General features: G+C 38.4%; 1 protein-coding gene across 6 annotated transcripts in view; it reads right to left on the bottom strand.

The window, feature by feature from the left end:
- Nucleotides 1-12900, bottom strand: part of DOCK10 (dedicator of cytokinesis 10) — a 297309-nt gene that overhangs the window by 88053 nt on the left and 196356 nt on the right. For all 6 annotated transcript variants that reach the window (XM_061148622.1, XM_061148625.1, XM_061148619.1 and 3 more), the window contains 3 exons: nucleotides 8698-8919; nucleotides 8387-8509; nucleotides 6299-6381 (listed from right to left, as the gene is read on the bottom strand). In XM_061148622.1, coding sequence (XP_061004605.1) covers nucleotides 6299-6381; nucleotides 8387-8509; nucleotides 8698-8919 — 428 coding nt within the window. The remainder of the gene's footprint in view (nucleotides 1-6298; nucleotides 6382-8386; nucleotides 8510-8697; nucleotides 8920-12900) is intronic.

Genomic DNA, 12900 nt, shown 5'->3' with positions numbered 1-12900 from the left:
AACAAAGAGAATACCATGAACCTGGACAATTTATTTCCTTCCTTGATCTATTTCAATGGAATTATATAGATTTAGTTAAAATGCCTAAAGTTTTTTCATCCAAATAATATAGTAATGCAAGGCAACATTTCTTGAAAAGCAAGTTTACATAGCAAGTCTAGTGCCATTTTTCTTCCCTATAATTTATCATACTCTGTGCCCACTGAAGAAAAATTAAACATATGCATAATTGATTTTTCTTTAGAGTTAGAGAAATGCTGAATTTTTATTTCTCCTAACTTAAGAACCTTAATGAGACTATTACTACTCTTTAAATGAGCTAAAGATTTCAATACATAGGCTGAGAAGGTCATTTAAATGGTTATCTGATCATAGAGATTGAGTTCAGTGTCAGGTAATTTAGAAAATGGGCAAAGAGAGGATCAGAATGATATTTTTAGAATATTTCAGCCTTTCTCCTTAGTTTTTCTATTGTGTGTGTGTGAAGTAGCAACTGAGAGAGAAAAAAAGAAAAGTCCTCTGTAAAATAACACTGCAGGAGCTATGAATATGAATCAGCTATGTGCCGTGTTTAGTCGTGTCTGACTCTTTGCGGCCCCATGGACTGTAGCCCACCAGGCTCCTCTGCCCATGGAATTCTCCAGGCAAGAATACTGGAGTGGGTTGCTATTTCCTTCTCCAGAGGATCTTCCTGGCCCATGGACTGAACCCTTGTCTCTTGCATCTTCTACAATAGCAGGTGGATTCTTCACTACAAGGGCTGGGCCAGGGATTTCTCAGAATGATATTTTTAGGATCCTTCAACGTTTCTCCTGTTGTTTTTTTGTGAAGTAGTAACTGAGAGAAAAAAAAGGTCCTCTCTTAAATAACACTGTGGGAGACAAAATGAAAATATTTAACTCAAGGATTATTTTCGTTTATATATTATCCAGGACTTTTGTCTGAATATGTGTCATTTTTTCCAACATAGGAGGAAGTTAAATTGAGTATTTTTTTTAAGGGTTAACCAGTCACCTGAAATCTATTGGTAGACTTGAGCTGTATCACTGACTTTTGCTCTTATCCATAGCTCTGTTGTGGAACTAGCTCAGTTACATTGGAAACATTGTGAAGAGCACAGTGTCACAGAGGAGCACTGATCACAGCACCACACACTCTGTCCCTGCTTGATAAATACGCTAACTGGCAGGAAAGCGGAGAACTCATTCATTTACACAGATGGTTTCAGGGTTGCTGAGACATGTCCCGTTCCAACTGCCAGAGTGGAGCAAAGATTGGTGTGCAATGATCTCAAAGCCTTGACGTGTTGGGTGTGATTGAAAAAAAAAAATGCTGTGTTTAGCCTAAAGGAAAAGAAGCTTAGGTATATGAGAGCTTCATTCATAAGCATCAATAGCTGTGATATATAGAAAGAATGAAGAACTGATGTTTTTGAACAGTGGTGCTGGAGAAGACTCTTGAGAGTTTCTTGTATAGCAGGGAGATCAAACCAGTCAATCCTGAAGGAAATCAATCCTGAATATTCATTGGAAGGACTGATGCTGAAGCTGAAGCTTCAATACTTTGGCCCTGATGCGAAAAGTTGATTCATTGGAAAAAACCCTGATGCTGGGAAAGGTTGAGGGCAGGAGGAGAAGGGGGCGACCGAAGATGAGATGGTTGGATGGCATACTGACTCAATGGACAGGGTTTGAGCAAACTCCAGCAGGGAGTGAAGGACAGGGAAGCCTGGCATGCTGCAGTTCATGGGATTAGCGACTGAACAACCCAGAAAGAACTGAAGCACATTTTTGTGGCTTTGGAAGACAAAACATACAAGTGACTATCAAGCAGTTTAAAAATGTGTATATATTATATATGTATACATATGTGCATGCATGCATACTAAGTAGCTTCAGCTGTATCCAACTGTTTGTGACCATATGGACTACAGCTTGCCAGGCTCCCTTGTCCATGGAGTTTTCCAGGCAAGAATACTGGAGTGGGTTGCCATTCCTTTCTCCAGGGTATCTTTCAAATTTAGGAACCAAACCCGTGTCTCTTATGTCTCCTGCATTGGCAGGCAGGTTCTTTACCACTAGTGCCACCTGGGAAGCCCTGTGTATACATATGTATATAGACATATATATCTCTGAAGAACTGTCTAATCGTTAGAGCTATAAAAAGACAGAACCACTCTGGGACATACTTGAGTTTTTGACACTGGAAGGATCTGAACAGAGGTTGGACAACCACTTGTTGGGGGTGTTGTTTCACTGTCTTTTATAAATGTGTAGATAAAAGAATGAAATTTTTGTTTTAGTCTTGTTTAATTCTAAAGAAAATCCAGCGTTTTACTCTGGTCCATCTGGAATGTTGCATAGGACAGAGAAAAGAAATCAAAAACAGTCTTGTCCTGCAGAGGAAGAGAAATATGGTATGACATCCCTTATATGTGGAATCTAAGAAGAAATGATACAAACGAACTTACAAAACAGGAAGACTCACAGACTTAGAAAACAAACTTATGGTTTCTGGAGGTAAGGGAAAGTTAGGGACTTTGGGAAGGTCATGTATACACTGGTGTATTTAAAATGAATAACCAACAAGGATCTGTTGTATAGTACAGGGAACTCTGCTCAATGTTATGTGCCAGCCTGGATAGGAAGGGGGTTTGAGGGAGAATGGATATATGTATATATATGGTCGAGGCCCTTCACCATTCATCTGAGACTAAGATAATATTGTCAATCAGCTATAGCCCAATACAAAATCGAAAGTTTAAAGTTTGGGAAGAAAAAAAAGATTCTTGTCCTGGATTTAGGCCCACATAATTCTGAGCCTTACTTTGGTGGAGAGAGTTTGATTTAACAGCACGGCACATTTGTAAAGGTCAACTTTCTCCTGAATCAATGAGTGTACAACACCATATGTAGCCATCTGAACGTGTTCTCTTTACCTACTCTCAATATAATCTTTTTTACTATAAAATGACACTGCAGCTGGTGCCGAAAATAAGATCATGCACCAAATTAGCCCTAGATAAAATGTTCACAGTGATGAATATGTGTGTCTTGCAGCTGGTGGGATGATTGCATCGGGGCAGAAATATTATGACTTTGTAAGCTTATTGTCAACTTTAGGCTTCTTAGTGGCAGTTGATTTTAAGGGCCAAAGGATTTTAGAGTACACTCAGAGCTGCAATCAAGAAAATATAATGGAAAGAAAAAGGAGTCAGAGAACCAGCAGTATCAATAGGGTATTCAAATAAGACAGCAGGCTGGCTCATGTCAAAATGACATGAGTAGCAAGGAGCCCTCCCCTGACTTGATCAACAATTTATTTGAAGCAGTTTCTACACTGTGAAGGGGAAGTTAAAATCTTCTTTGTTTGTATGTTGTACTTGTTTTTGTGGTTAGATTTTCTCAACTGTTCTGTAGCCCGCCAGGTTCCTCTGTCTATGGAATTCTCCAGGCAAGAATACTGGGGTGGGTTGCCATTTCCTTCTCCAGGGGATCTTCCCAACCCAGGGATTGAACCTGGGTCTCCTGCATTGGCAGGCAGATTCTTTACCATCTGAGCCACCAGGGAAGCCCCTAAATAACACTTTCCCAAGTGGTCTAGCAGGAAATCTCGAAAACTACACTGCTAACCATTTTTCTCAGTTGCTAGAGAGATTTCAGTAAATGTAAATCTATATTGATATACACACATTGCTGGTATTTCCTAACCTACAACCAAACCACTGATCAGGCATTCATGTGGCATGAACTTGTGGTTCTGTTGGCTTTCCTGTCCTAGATAAAAATACTTCAGTAGTTGGTAATATCACCAACCTCCCTAGAAACTTCATCTATCTTTCCTCCAGCACATCTGACCAGACAACTCCAAAGCAGAAATCTTGCTGCTTTTCCTAACTGCTCAGTTTCTTTCAATAATGGGCAATTCTTTCACTTCTTTCTCCCACATTATTATTCACTGTCCCAAACTGACCTGAAAAGACTAGCTGGGGGGTGAATATGATCTTTATAGAGACTTTTATTTTTAAAAACTTTTATTTTTAGAATTTTCTTGTCTCTTATTATAATTACGAATGGACATCTCACATGTTCAGGATCCTTCTGCAGCTCTTTTTCTGGAACTATCTGTTTGTGGATTTTGTCTGTTTTGTTTTACTTCTTTTTGGCCACGCCGAGCAGCATGTGGGGTTTTAGCTCCCTAACCAGGAATTGAACCTGGGCCCCCTGAAGTGGAAATGCAGAGTCCTAACTCTGTACTGCCAGGGAAGTCTGAGGACTTCAATAATCAGATTAATGACTTCTAATAATGGCTATCTTTTGTTGGTTACATAGTTGTACTTGCTGATCCCTGAAATTGTAAATTAGGTATTGACACATCTCTTTTGTATATTCGAAAAAACCTAGGTAAACAGAGACTATAAGTTCTTGTCTAAATTCACTTGACCGGTAAATAGAGTTGAGACTTAGAATACAGCTCTAGCTCTAAAGTATCTATTTATAACAATGCTCAGGATAATTCTCAATACTTAAAAAGAACATGTGTTCACTATTATAATTTTGCTACATTGGAATATTTCACCTTGCAAAAGGACATCCTGCCTTTGCCCTTCCTTCCACTTGCCCAAACTGAGTTTCCTGTGGGAAATGACAATACTTACTAACATGAAAAAGTTTGGCTTCCAAATTATAACTAGTCATCCTTTTTCTTTTTTTTTCCTGTTTTTAAAATTAACTTTTATTGGATTATAGTTGTTTTACAATGTTATGTTAGTTTCTACTGTATAGCAAAGTGAATCAGCTATATGTACACATATATCCCCTCTTTTTTTGGATTTCCTGCCCATTTAGTTCACCTCAGAGCACTGAGTACAGTTCCCTGTACTATACAGTAGGTTCGCATTAGTTATCTACTTTATACATAGTATCAATTATGTATATATGTCAATCCCAATCTCCCAATTCATCCCGACCTCCCTTTCCCCTCTTGGTGTCTATACTTTTGTTCTCTGCATCTTAGTTATCCTTTTTCTTGAAGCTTATGAGGAATAAAAAGAATTAAGTTCATTATAAAGGGTTCATAGTTCCTAAACAGCATCTGTTTTCATACAGAGTGGGGAGAGATATTAAAGGAGATAAAATGATATTTATGATGCACTTTATGACAGATGCCTTTGTGCTTATGATTGCACTACCGTTCGCAAGGCAGGTGTTGTCAGCTTCATTCTGTAGATGGAGACTCTGAGACTCAGAAAGGAAACTGACTCAAAGTTACAGTCTATAAGTGGCTCCTAATCTGGACCACATTTGTCTCTGTCTCCTTAGAGGGTTGCCTTAGGGCAAACTGATTCCTACAGACTACATGAGTTTACCTTGATTACTGCTGCCCCAGATTTCCACACTTCTCCTCCCTGTGCCTAAGGACTATCTCCAACTTTCAATACCAGTATCAAAGTTATGAAAAATATTGGTGAGTGTACCCTGGTTCAACACCTCATTGGATACGGTAAGACCTGAAAATGGCATAACTAACCAGTTCCCCCTTCCTCCTGTATTTTAAAGTTCTTTGCATTGCGGTGTAATCAATATTCATATGGATACCTAATAGGTGCTCTTTTTTGGTAGCACTAATTAATCCTTATTAGTTCATTCAGTTTGTACACTGTTGACCTTTTGCCATGTCTATGCCAGGCTCTTCTTCCTTTAAGAAATTAAGTACTGATAAAGACACAAGAAGACCGAGAGACAATAGTAATTGATGTTTAAATAGATCTGAAAGGCAATTTTTGTTCTTTATGCAGAGGTATATATCCAGGTGGGTGACTCCACAATTAGTGTCCACATAACTCGGCATTTCGCTCAGAGAGTCAACTGGTACTGATAAACGTGGCTACACTAAGTACCAAAATCAGAGAGTTTCAGGGATCAATCTGACGGTTTCATTTGACCATCCATATATAGACCTGTGTTTTCTGCACAGATGAAAACATGTAGCTGCATAAGAAATTGCAGTGCTTCCATCTGAATATTATATAATATGGAAGTTATGACCACTGGATACCTGGTCATGCATACCATGCACCCGTGTCATGGGCCCAGTCTATTATGAGCTGACTTGCTAAATTGTAAAACACATGTTTCTACGGAACTCCAGGTATTTATTTATGAAGATGAACATATTGGCATTCTTCTAGGTGTTGGCATGTTAAAAATAACAGGTAACACAGACATGTTCAAAACTGAAGCTTTCAATGTAGATAATAAATGCATTTCTATTCTGTTGGTTGCAATTGTCAACCTACCTCACTGCCCAAGCGAACGGCATGCGGTATTTCCCCAACTTGCTGCAGAACTGCCTGTTGGATTTTAGTATCTTTTGTGCATACTAAGGAAAAAAATAAATAGAGACATTGTTTAGAACAACACTATAGAAATAGTCCATGTAAAATGCGAATAAATACTTTTCTGTGTTATCTCATATTGAAAATCAGTGACATCCTGCTTTACTAGCCCAGAGATTCTATCCTATAAAGAGCAAAATGATGTTGTCTGTGTTCAAATTATTGCATAAGGTTTTTCTTTCTTTAATTACTTTTTAAACATCCTCTCTTTTTTCCTTTTTTACTTCTCGGCCATCCCGCGTGGCATGTGGGATCTTAGTTCCCTGATCAGGGGTCGAACCAGTGCCCCCTGCTTTGGAAGCGTAGAGTATTAACCAGTGGATCAACAGGGAAGTCTCTCTTTCTTCTTAGTTTAGAAATTTTAAACACAGAAAACACTTTTATCTTGGAATACCAACTTCACTCTCCCTGTTTTTCCTGACTTAAGAGACCTTAAAATATTGAATGGAAAGAGTTATCAAATTTACATTCACAGTTTGTCCTATATTTATTTTTATTTGTTATGACAGCAGTCAGCAAATTTGTTCTGTAGGGATCTGCGGGCCATGTACTCTCTGTCTCGGCTTCTTAGCTCTGTCTCCACAGCAGGGAAGCAGCCATAGATAATCTTAAATGAATCAGTATAACTGTGTTTCAATAAAACTTTATTTACAAAAATAGGTGGCAGGCTGGGTTTTAAAGCACTCTCTCATAAATACGTTAGACATGGTCCTAAACTGTCACACAACCTCAAATTCAATTATTACACATTATTTTCCAATATACATCTTTAGGTGGATAATAAAAACTTTTTGTATTTATTTTCTATTAAAATAATAATACTCAATTATTTAAAAAATGCAGTAATTGAAAAAAGAAAGCAGAAACAATGTCCTGTAGTCCCACCATTTAAGGAACTTATGGCATTTTCTTTCCTCTTTCTTTCTTCATTTAGGTATTATTATAACTTGGTAAACAACTATTTTACTTTTTCACTTAGTTCTGCATAAGCATTGCTGATGTCTTAGTAAACTGTATTTCCTTGTTTCCAGTCAGATTAACCCTAACTTTTCATTATTGTTAACACTTCAGTCCTTGGGGGTTAAAATTTTATCCTCGTAAATTTATTTTCACCAATAGATTCTCAGTTGCAATTACTGTATCAAAAAGCATAAGCTGAGACTATACACTTTAAAAATTTCCAACTGGATTCTTGTTTCACTAACAAGGGACTATTTCAAGAGTCATATTTATCAAACTTGATAATTCATCAAGGCAATGAGAGAGTCAATTCCTAGGCAGGTTGATAAGTCCGGTGTCCCCGAGGAGGAGAAAGGGGTCTGAGGCTCTCGAGGAAGAGACAGGGGTCTGGAATCCTCAAGAGGAGAAAAGGACAGATGTCTTTTTTCCCTCTACATTCCTTAGTCTTAGTCACAGAAAACTTTTTTTTTTCTTTAAGATGATTACACAACAAACAATTCAGTGTAAACTCTGTACTAAGGATTATATAACAACAATGTATCCTGCTTGAGGACAGTTTTTCCTTCCTGTAAACCTTCTGACTAATCCTGGTATGGATTATATGGATATATAATGGATATTACGGGAGTGGGTCTGGTAAGATCTTTCTATTGTTAAATTCTAATCCTGTCATCTTAAAATGTAAATTGTGGGAGTGGGTCTGGTAAATTTTTACAACCTTGAGACACTCTTTTGATTTATTGTAATAACCAATTGAAAAAGTATATAATTCCTTTGCTAAGACTAGCGAGGGGGGCACTCTCTGTCCCCCTTCTGATGCCTATGTCAGAGGCTTTCTCTGTCCCTTTTAATACTTTAATAAAACTCTGCTACACAAAAGCTCTTGGGTGATCAAGCCTGGTCACTGGTCCCAAAGCTAAATCTTCTTTGGAGATCAGGAATTTGACATTGTTCACCGTAACCTATCAGCAGTGTGGTTTTTATTTCTGGAAAGTAACTGAAATCATTTATAAAAAGATCATGCATTACCTTGTTGGAGTCTGGATTTTTAATATAAGGTTCAGCACCACTTGCAATGTTTCCCATCAGAACTTTTTCAATTTTGGCCACTAAAACAATTTCAGAGTGTGGATTGCTTACAGAAAATATAGCCTGTATACAAAGAAAACAAATAATAAGCATCTAGGAAACCACAATGAAGACATAGACAAAATTCTACTTTTTATAGTACAACTTTAAGGGGAATTTTTATTTAGAAAACTGCTCATCTTATGTAATCTATTGGTAAGAACAATGGAACAAACATCTTCCCTCCTATGAGAGATAAACAGAAGTGCAACCTGCTTTGGAAATTTTAGCCATTCTTCTGGAAATCCCTTGATGTGAGGTTCTCCTGATTGTCTGGGAGTGACAGCGTCTATGTTTCCATTTTCCACAGCCACGGATGCCCCTAAGAGCATCTGCCTGACAGCAGTGTGGTTCAGATCCACGTGGAAATCAGCAGAAATCTTCCTGCTGTCTCTGAGGTCATAAAGTGCCACACTCACAAAAAAAGGCTCAATCTGCGGGAAGAAGAAAGAATTGGTGGTTTTGACATAAAACCATTACACAGACAATAGCCTCCTTAGTACAGTATTTAATAACACTATAGATAAAATACTACTGAGAGAGTCAATTCCTAGGCAGGTTGATAAGAAGTCTGGGGTCCCCGAGGAGGAGAGAGGGGCCTAGGGCTCTCAAGGAGGAGATAGGGGTCTGGAATTCTCAAGGAGGAGGAAAGGACAAATGTCTTTTTTTCCCCTCTACATTCCTTAGTCTTAGTCACATAAAACGTTTTTTTTTTCTTTAAACCAAGAACTGATGATTACACAACCAACAACTCAGTTTAAACTCTGTACTAAGGATTATATAACAACAGTGTATCCTGTTTGAGAACAGTTTCTCCTTCTGAAAGTTCAGTTCAGTTCAGTCACTCAGCAGTGTACAACTCTTTGTGACCCCATGGAGTATAGCATGCCAGGCTTCTCTGTCCATCACCAACTCCCAGAGTTTACTCAAACTCATGTCCATTGAGTTGGTGATGCCATCCAACCATCTTATCCTCTGTCGCCTCTTCTCCTCCTGCCTTCAATCTTTCCCAGCATCAGGGTCTTTTCAGATGAATCAGTTCTTACCATCAGGTGGCCAAAGTGCTTCAGCATCAGTCCTTCCAATGAGTATTCAGGACTGATTTCCTTTGGGATGGACAAATGTGACTGAGCAGGACCCCATGGGGCCTTCCCAGGAAAGGCTTTCCCCCGTATCCTTGGCTTTAGCACCTCTCTGAAGTACCTAGATAATATTAATACTTGTTTAGTCACTCAGTCGTGTCCAACTCTTTGTGACCCCGTGGACTGTAGCCCGCCAGGTTTCTCTGTCCATGGGATTTCCCAGGAGGAACACTGGAGTAAGTTGCCATTTCCTTCTCCACGGCCTTCTCTGGTGGCTCAGATGGCAAAGCCTGTGCCTACAATGCAGGAGACCCGGGTTCGATCCCTGGGTCGGGAAGATTTCCCTGGAGAAGGAAATGGCAACCCACTCCAGTACTCTTACTTGGAAAATCCCATGGATGGAGGAGCCTGGTAGGCTACAGTCCATGGGGTCGCAAAGAATCGGACACGACTGAGCGACTTCACTTTCTTTCTTTCTCCAGGGATCTTCCTGACCCAGAAATCAAACCCATATCTCCTGCAATGACAGGCAGATTCATTTATCACTGAGCCACCTGGGAAGCCCTAGGTAATAGTATTTCATGCAGATTTCCTGAGTTGTTCTGCAGATGTGAAACTCCCCGCGACCACCAAAAAAAGGAAGAACTACTTGATGACCATGAGCACATAACCCCAGGCCTCCTGGAGCCTAAGGATGAATAATGTTAACCCCTGTGACAGGACCCTGCTACCTCACAATCAGCCAATCAGAGAACTGTTCACAAGCTGATCACATACCCTGAGATGCCTCTGTCATCTTCCCTTTAAAAATGTTTTGCTGAAACCTTTTGGAGAGCTAGAGGCTTTTTAGGGCATGAGCCAACCAGTCTCCTTGCATGGCCTTGAAATAACCCTTCTCTGCTCCAAACTCCTGTTTAAGTTTGTTCGGCCTCACTGTACTTCAGGCACATGAACCTGTGTTAACAATGATTTCTTTATCACTATCTGTATGTGAATATTTGCGAAAAACTCATGGGTTCATGCTGTGTAGCTCCATTTCCAATCGAGATCCTCAAAGGTTCTTTCTAGGTTTTCCCTTTTTCATATTTGTAAATATTTCTTCCAGTCGTGAAAAACCTGACATCATTAATTACTTATTTCTTCAATCAGTTTACCTTTGGTTTCAAAGTAACCAATCTCCCAATCATAGTAGCATCTTCTCTAGCTGCCTCCTCTGTACTACCTTGCACAGTGCCCCACTTCCTGATAAGTCCAAGGGCAAGGCACCTCTGAGTCTCCATGTGGCTTTCTCCCCCGAAACATCTGGGGTTCTTGGGCTCACCCAGCTCCAAGCCTCAGTGTGACTGCCCCCTCGACCTCTTGCTACCATGCTAGGAAGGAAGAGGAAGATGTGAATAAAGGGAAAATGAGAACGTAAAGGAAGATGGAAGGAAGAGTTTCTTGTTTGAGTGAAAAAGTAGAAGTTTGGTAAAGAGGAGTTTATAAGGGCTTCTAGTAGGTGGAGTGACATAGGCAAAGTCACAAAGACATGAACAAACACAGGTTTAGAGTGAGATCAGAGTGGAAACACAACATGAGGATGTGTTTGTAGAAAATACACTTGAGAAACACTAGGGAGGTACATTAGGTACCAGAAGCCTTGGAAACTCACTGCATGTGTGTGTGTGTGTGTGTTGGTTGGTTGGAGAGACGGTACACAGGGGCATGAATTAAAGAAAATTCTCAGGTTTGGGACTATAGAGATCAAGTGAATGACAATGCCATTCACTAATGTATAGGATGAAGATACAAAGATGAATTCTTCAGTACAGAAAGTCATTTGTAGGACATTCCAGGAGCAGTGGGGTATATGGGTGTTGAGCTCAGTCAAGGAAATTGGGCTGGAGAGCTGAAAACGAAAGATTTGGGTATGTGGGTTCCTGTTCAAGCATGAAAAGAAAAAAAGAGAAAATCCTAGGAAATGGCAGAATGGCATCTTAGGAAATATGAGCATGCATGGGATAGAGGTGGGAGTAGGAAAACCAGTTTACAAAGAAGACTGGGGAGTGGAGAGGGATTTTTTAAAACAAGTTGATAAAAACGTTTAATGCTGCCAGAGTATCACAGACGCTGAAGAAGAAAGATTTAATAAAGGAATAATTTTCAACTAGAAAAATGTCAAATGCAACAGAATTTAAATAGAAGGACAGAAATATAGATATGTAATTATATTCACAGATATATGTACATATATACACATGACTAATTATATATATACATATGTAAATACATACATATGTAATTAACTATAGACTTCTTAAAATGTATATACTTATAAAAAGTTTTTAAAGTTTTTTTTTATGCTACTTAATCTTAAACTGATGCCTCTCATCCACCGATATTCTGTGGATAGGTAGGTTATATACAAAAAATACATTGTGAGCAAGTTTATCACTGTACAGACTCACTCATGCCATAGATTTTGCTGAATGTTTAATAAGTATCTTGTGTTCTTTGAAATGCAAGAATATGGCTAGCTTATAATAAGGGTATTAGTTTAATTCCTTAATATTAGCAATGTTTGGCAGATCCCTTACTGTTAGAATTATACATATAAAATCAAATTCAACAAATTAAAAAAAAAATAAGACAAAATGTAAAAGTTTCATATTTTACCAATTTAACTTAGAAAAACCCTTGGATTGTGGTACTGGTAGTCTGCCAAGAGTTGAAAAATACAAAATTAAATGAAATAATTCAGGTAGGAACCCAAAACACATTGAAGGTCAAAGGAAAAAATCCTTATTATTATTATTTCGCAGATTGCTGCCTTTTGATTTTCACTTCTGCTTTGTTAACGGAAATAAATTACCTGCTTTGATAATCAATCAAAAATAAAGCTCATATGGTGATTCACTTATTTCTTCCAATCCACCTTTTCAACTTAAATGTCACATCTTACATTTTGAATCACTGGTTTTTCAATAAATATTTGTTTAGCAAAGCACCTACAAAGCCCAAGGAATCATCAGAGGTTTCTTGCTTAAAATTCTGTACTCTTTAAACTCTGTACTCTTTAAAAAATTTAAGAACATGAAATTCTAAATGTACTTCTGCTGTAAAGCAGCTTCATTAGTTCAGATTTTTGGATCGATTTCTATTTTCAAAGAAATATTTTATACTCTAAAGCCATCAACTTGAAGTTGGTTTTCAATTGACTGACTGAAAAATTATATGCTGTCAAGTATTGTTTCCTCATCATGAAAAAGTTCTTTTGGGGAGTCTTTTTAAAAGCTCATTCATTAAATGCAACTGCATTGTTGTTGGCTCTTCAGCAACTTGGAGAAACATTTC

This window comes from Dama dama, chromosome 8 (genome assembly GCF_033118175.1).
Source record: "Dama dama isolate Ldn47 chromosome 8, ASM3311817v1, whole genome shotgun sequence".
In the NCBI taxonomy this organism is placed as follows: domain Eukaryota; kingdom Metazoa; phylum Chordata; class Mammalia; order Artiodactyla; family Cervidae; genus Dama; species Dama dama.
The sequence above is the reverse complement of the archived record's forward strand: the minus strand, read 5'-3'. Positions and strand labels throughout refer to the sequence as shown.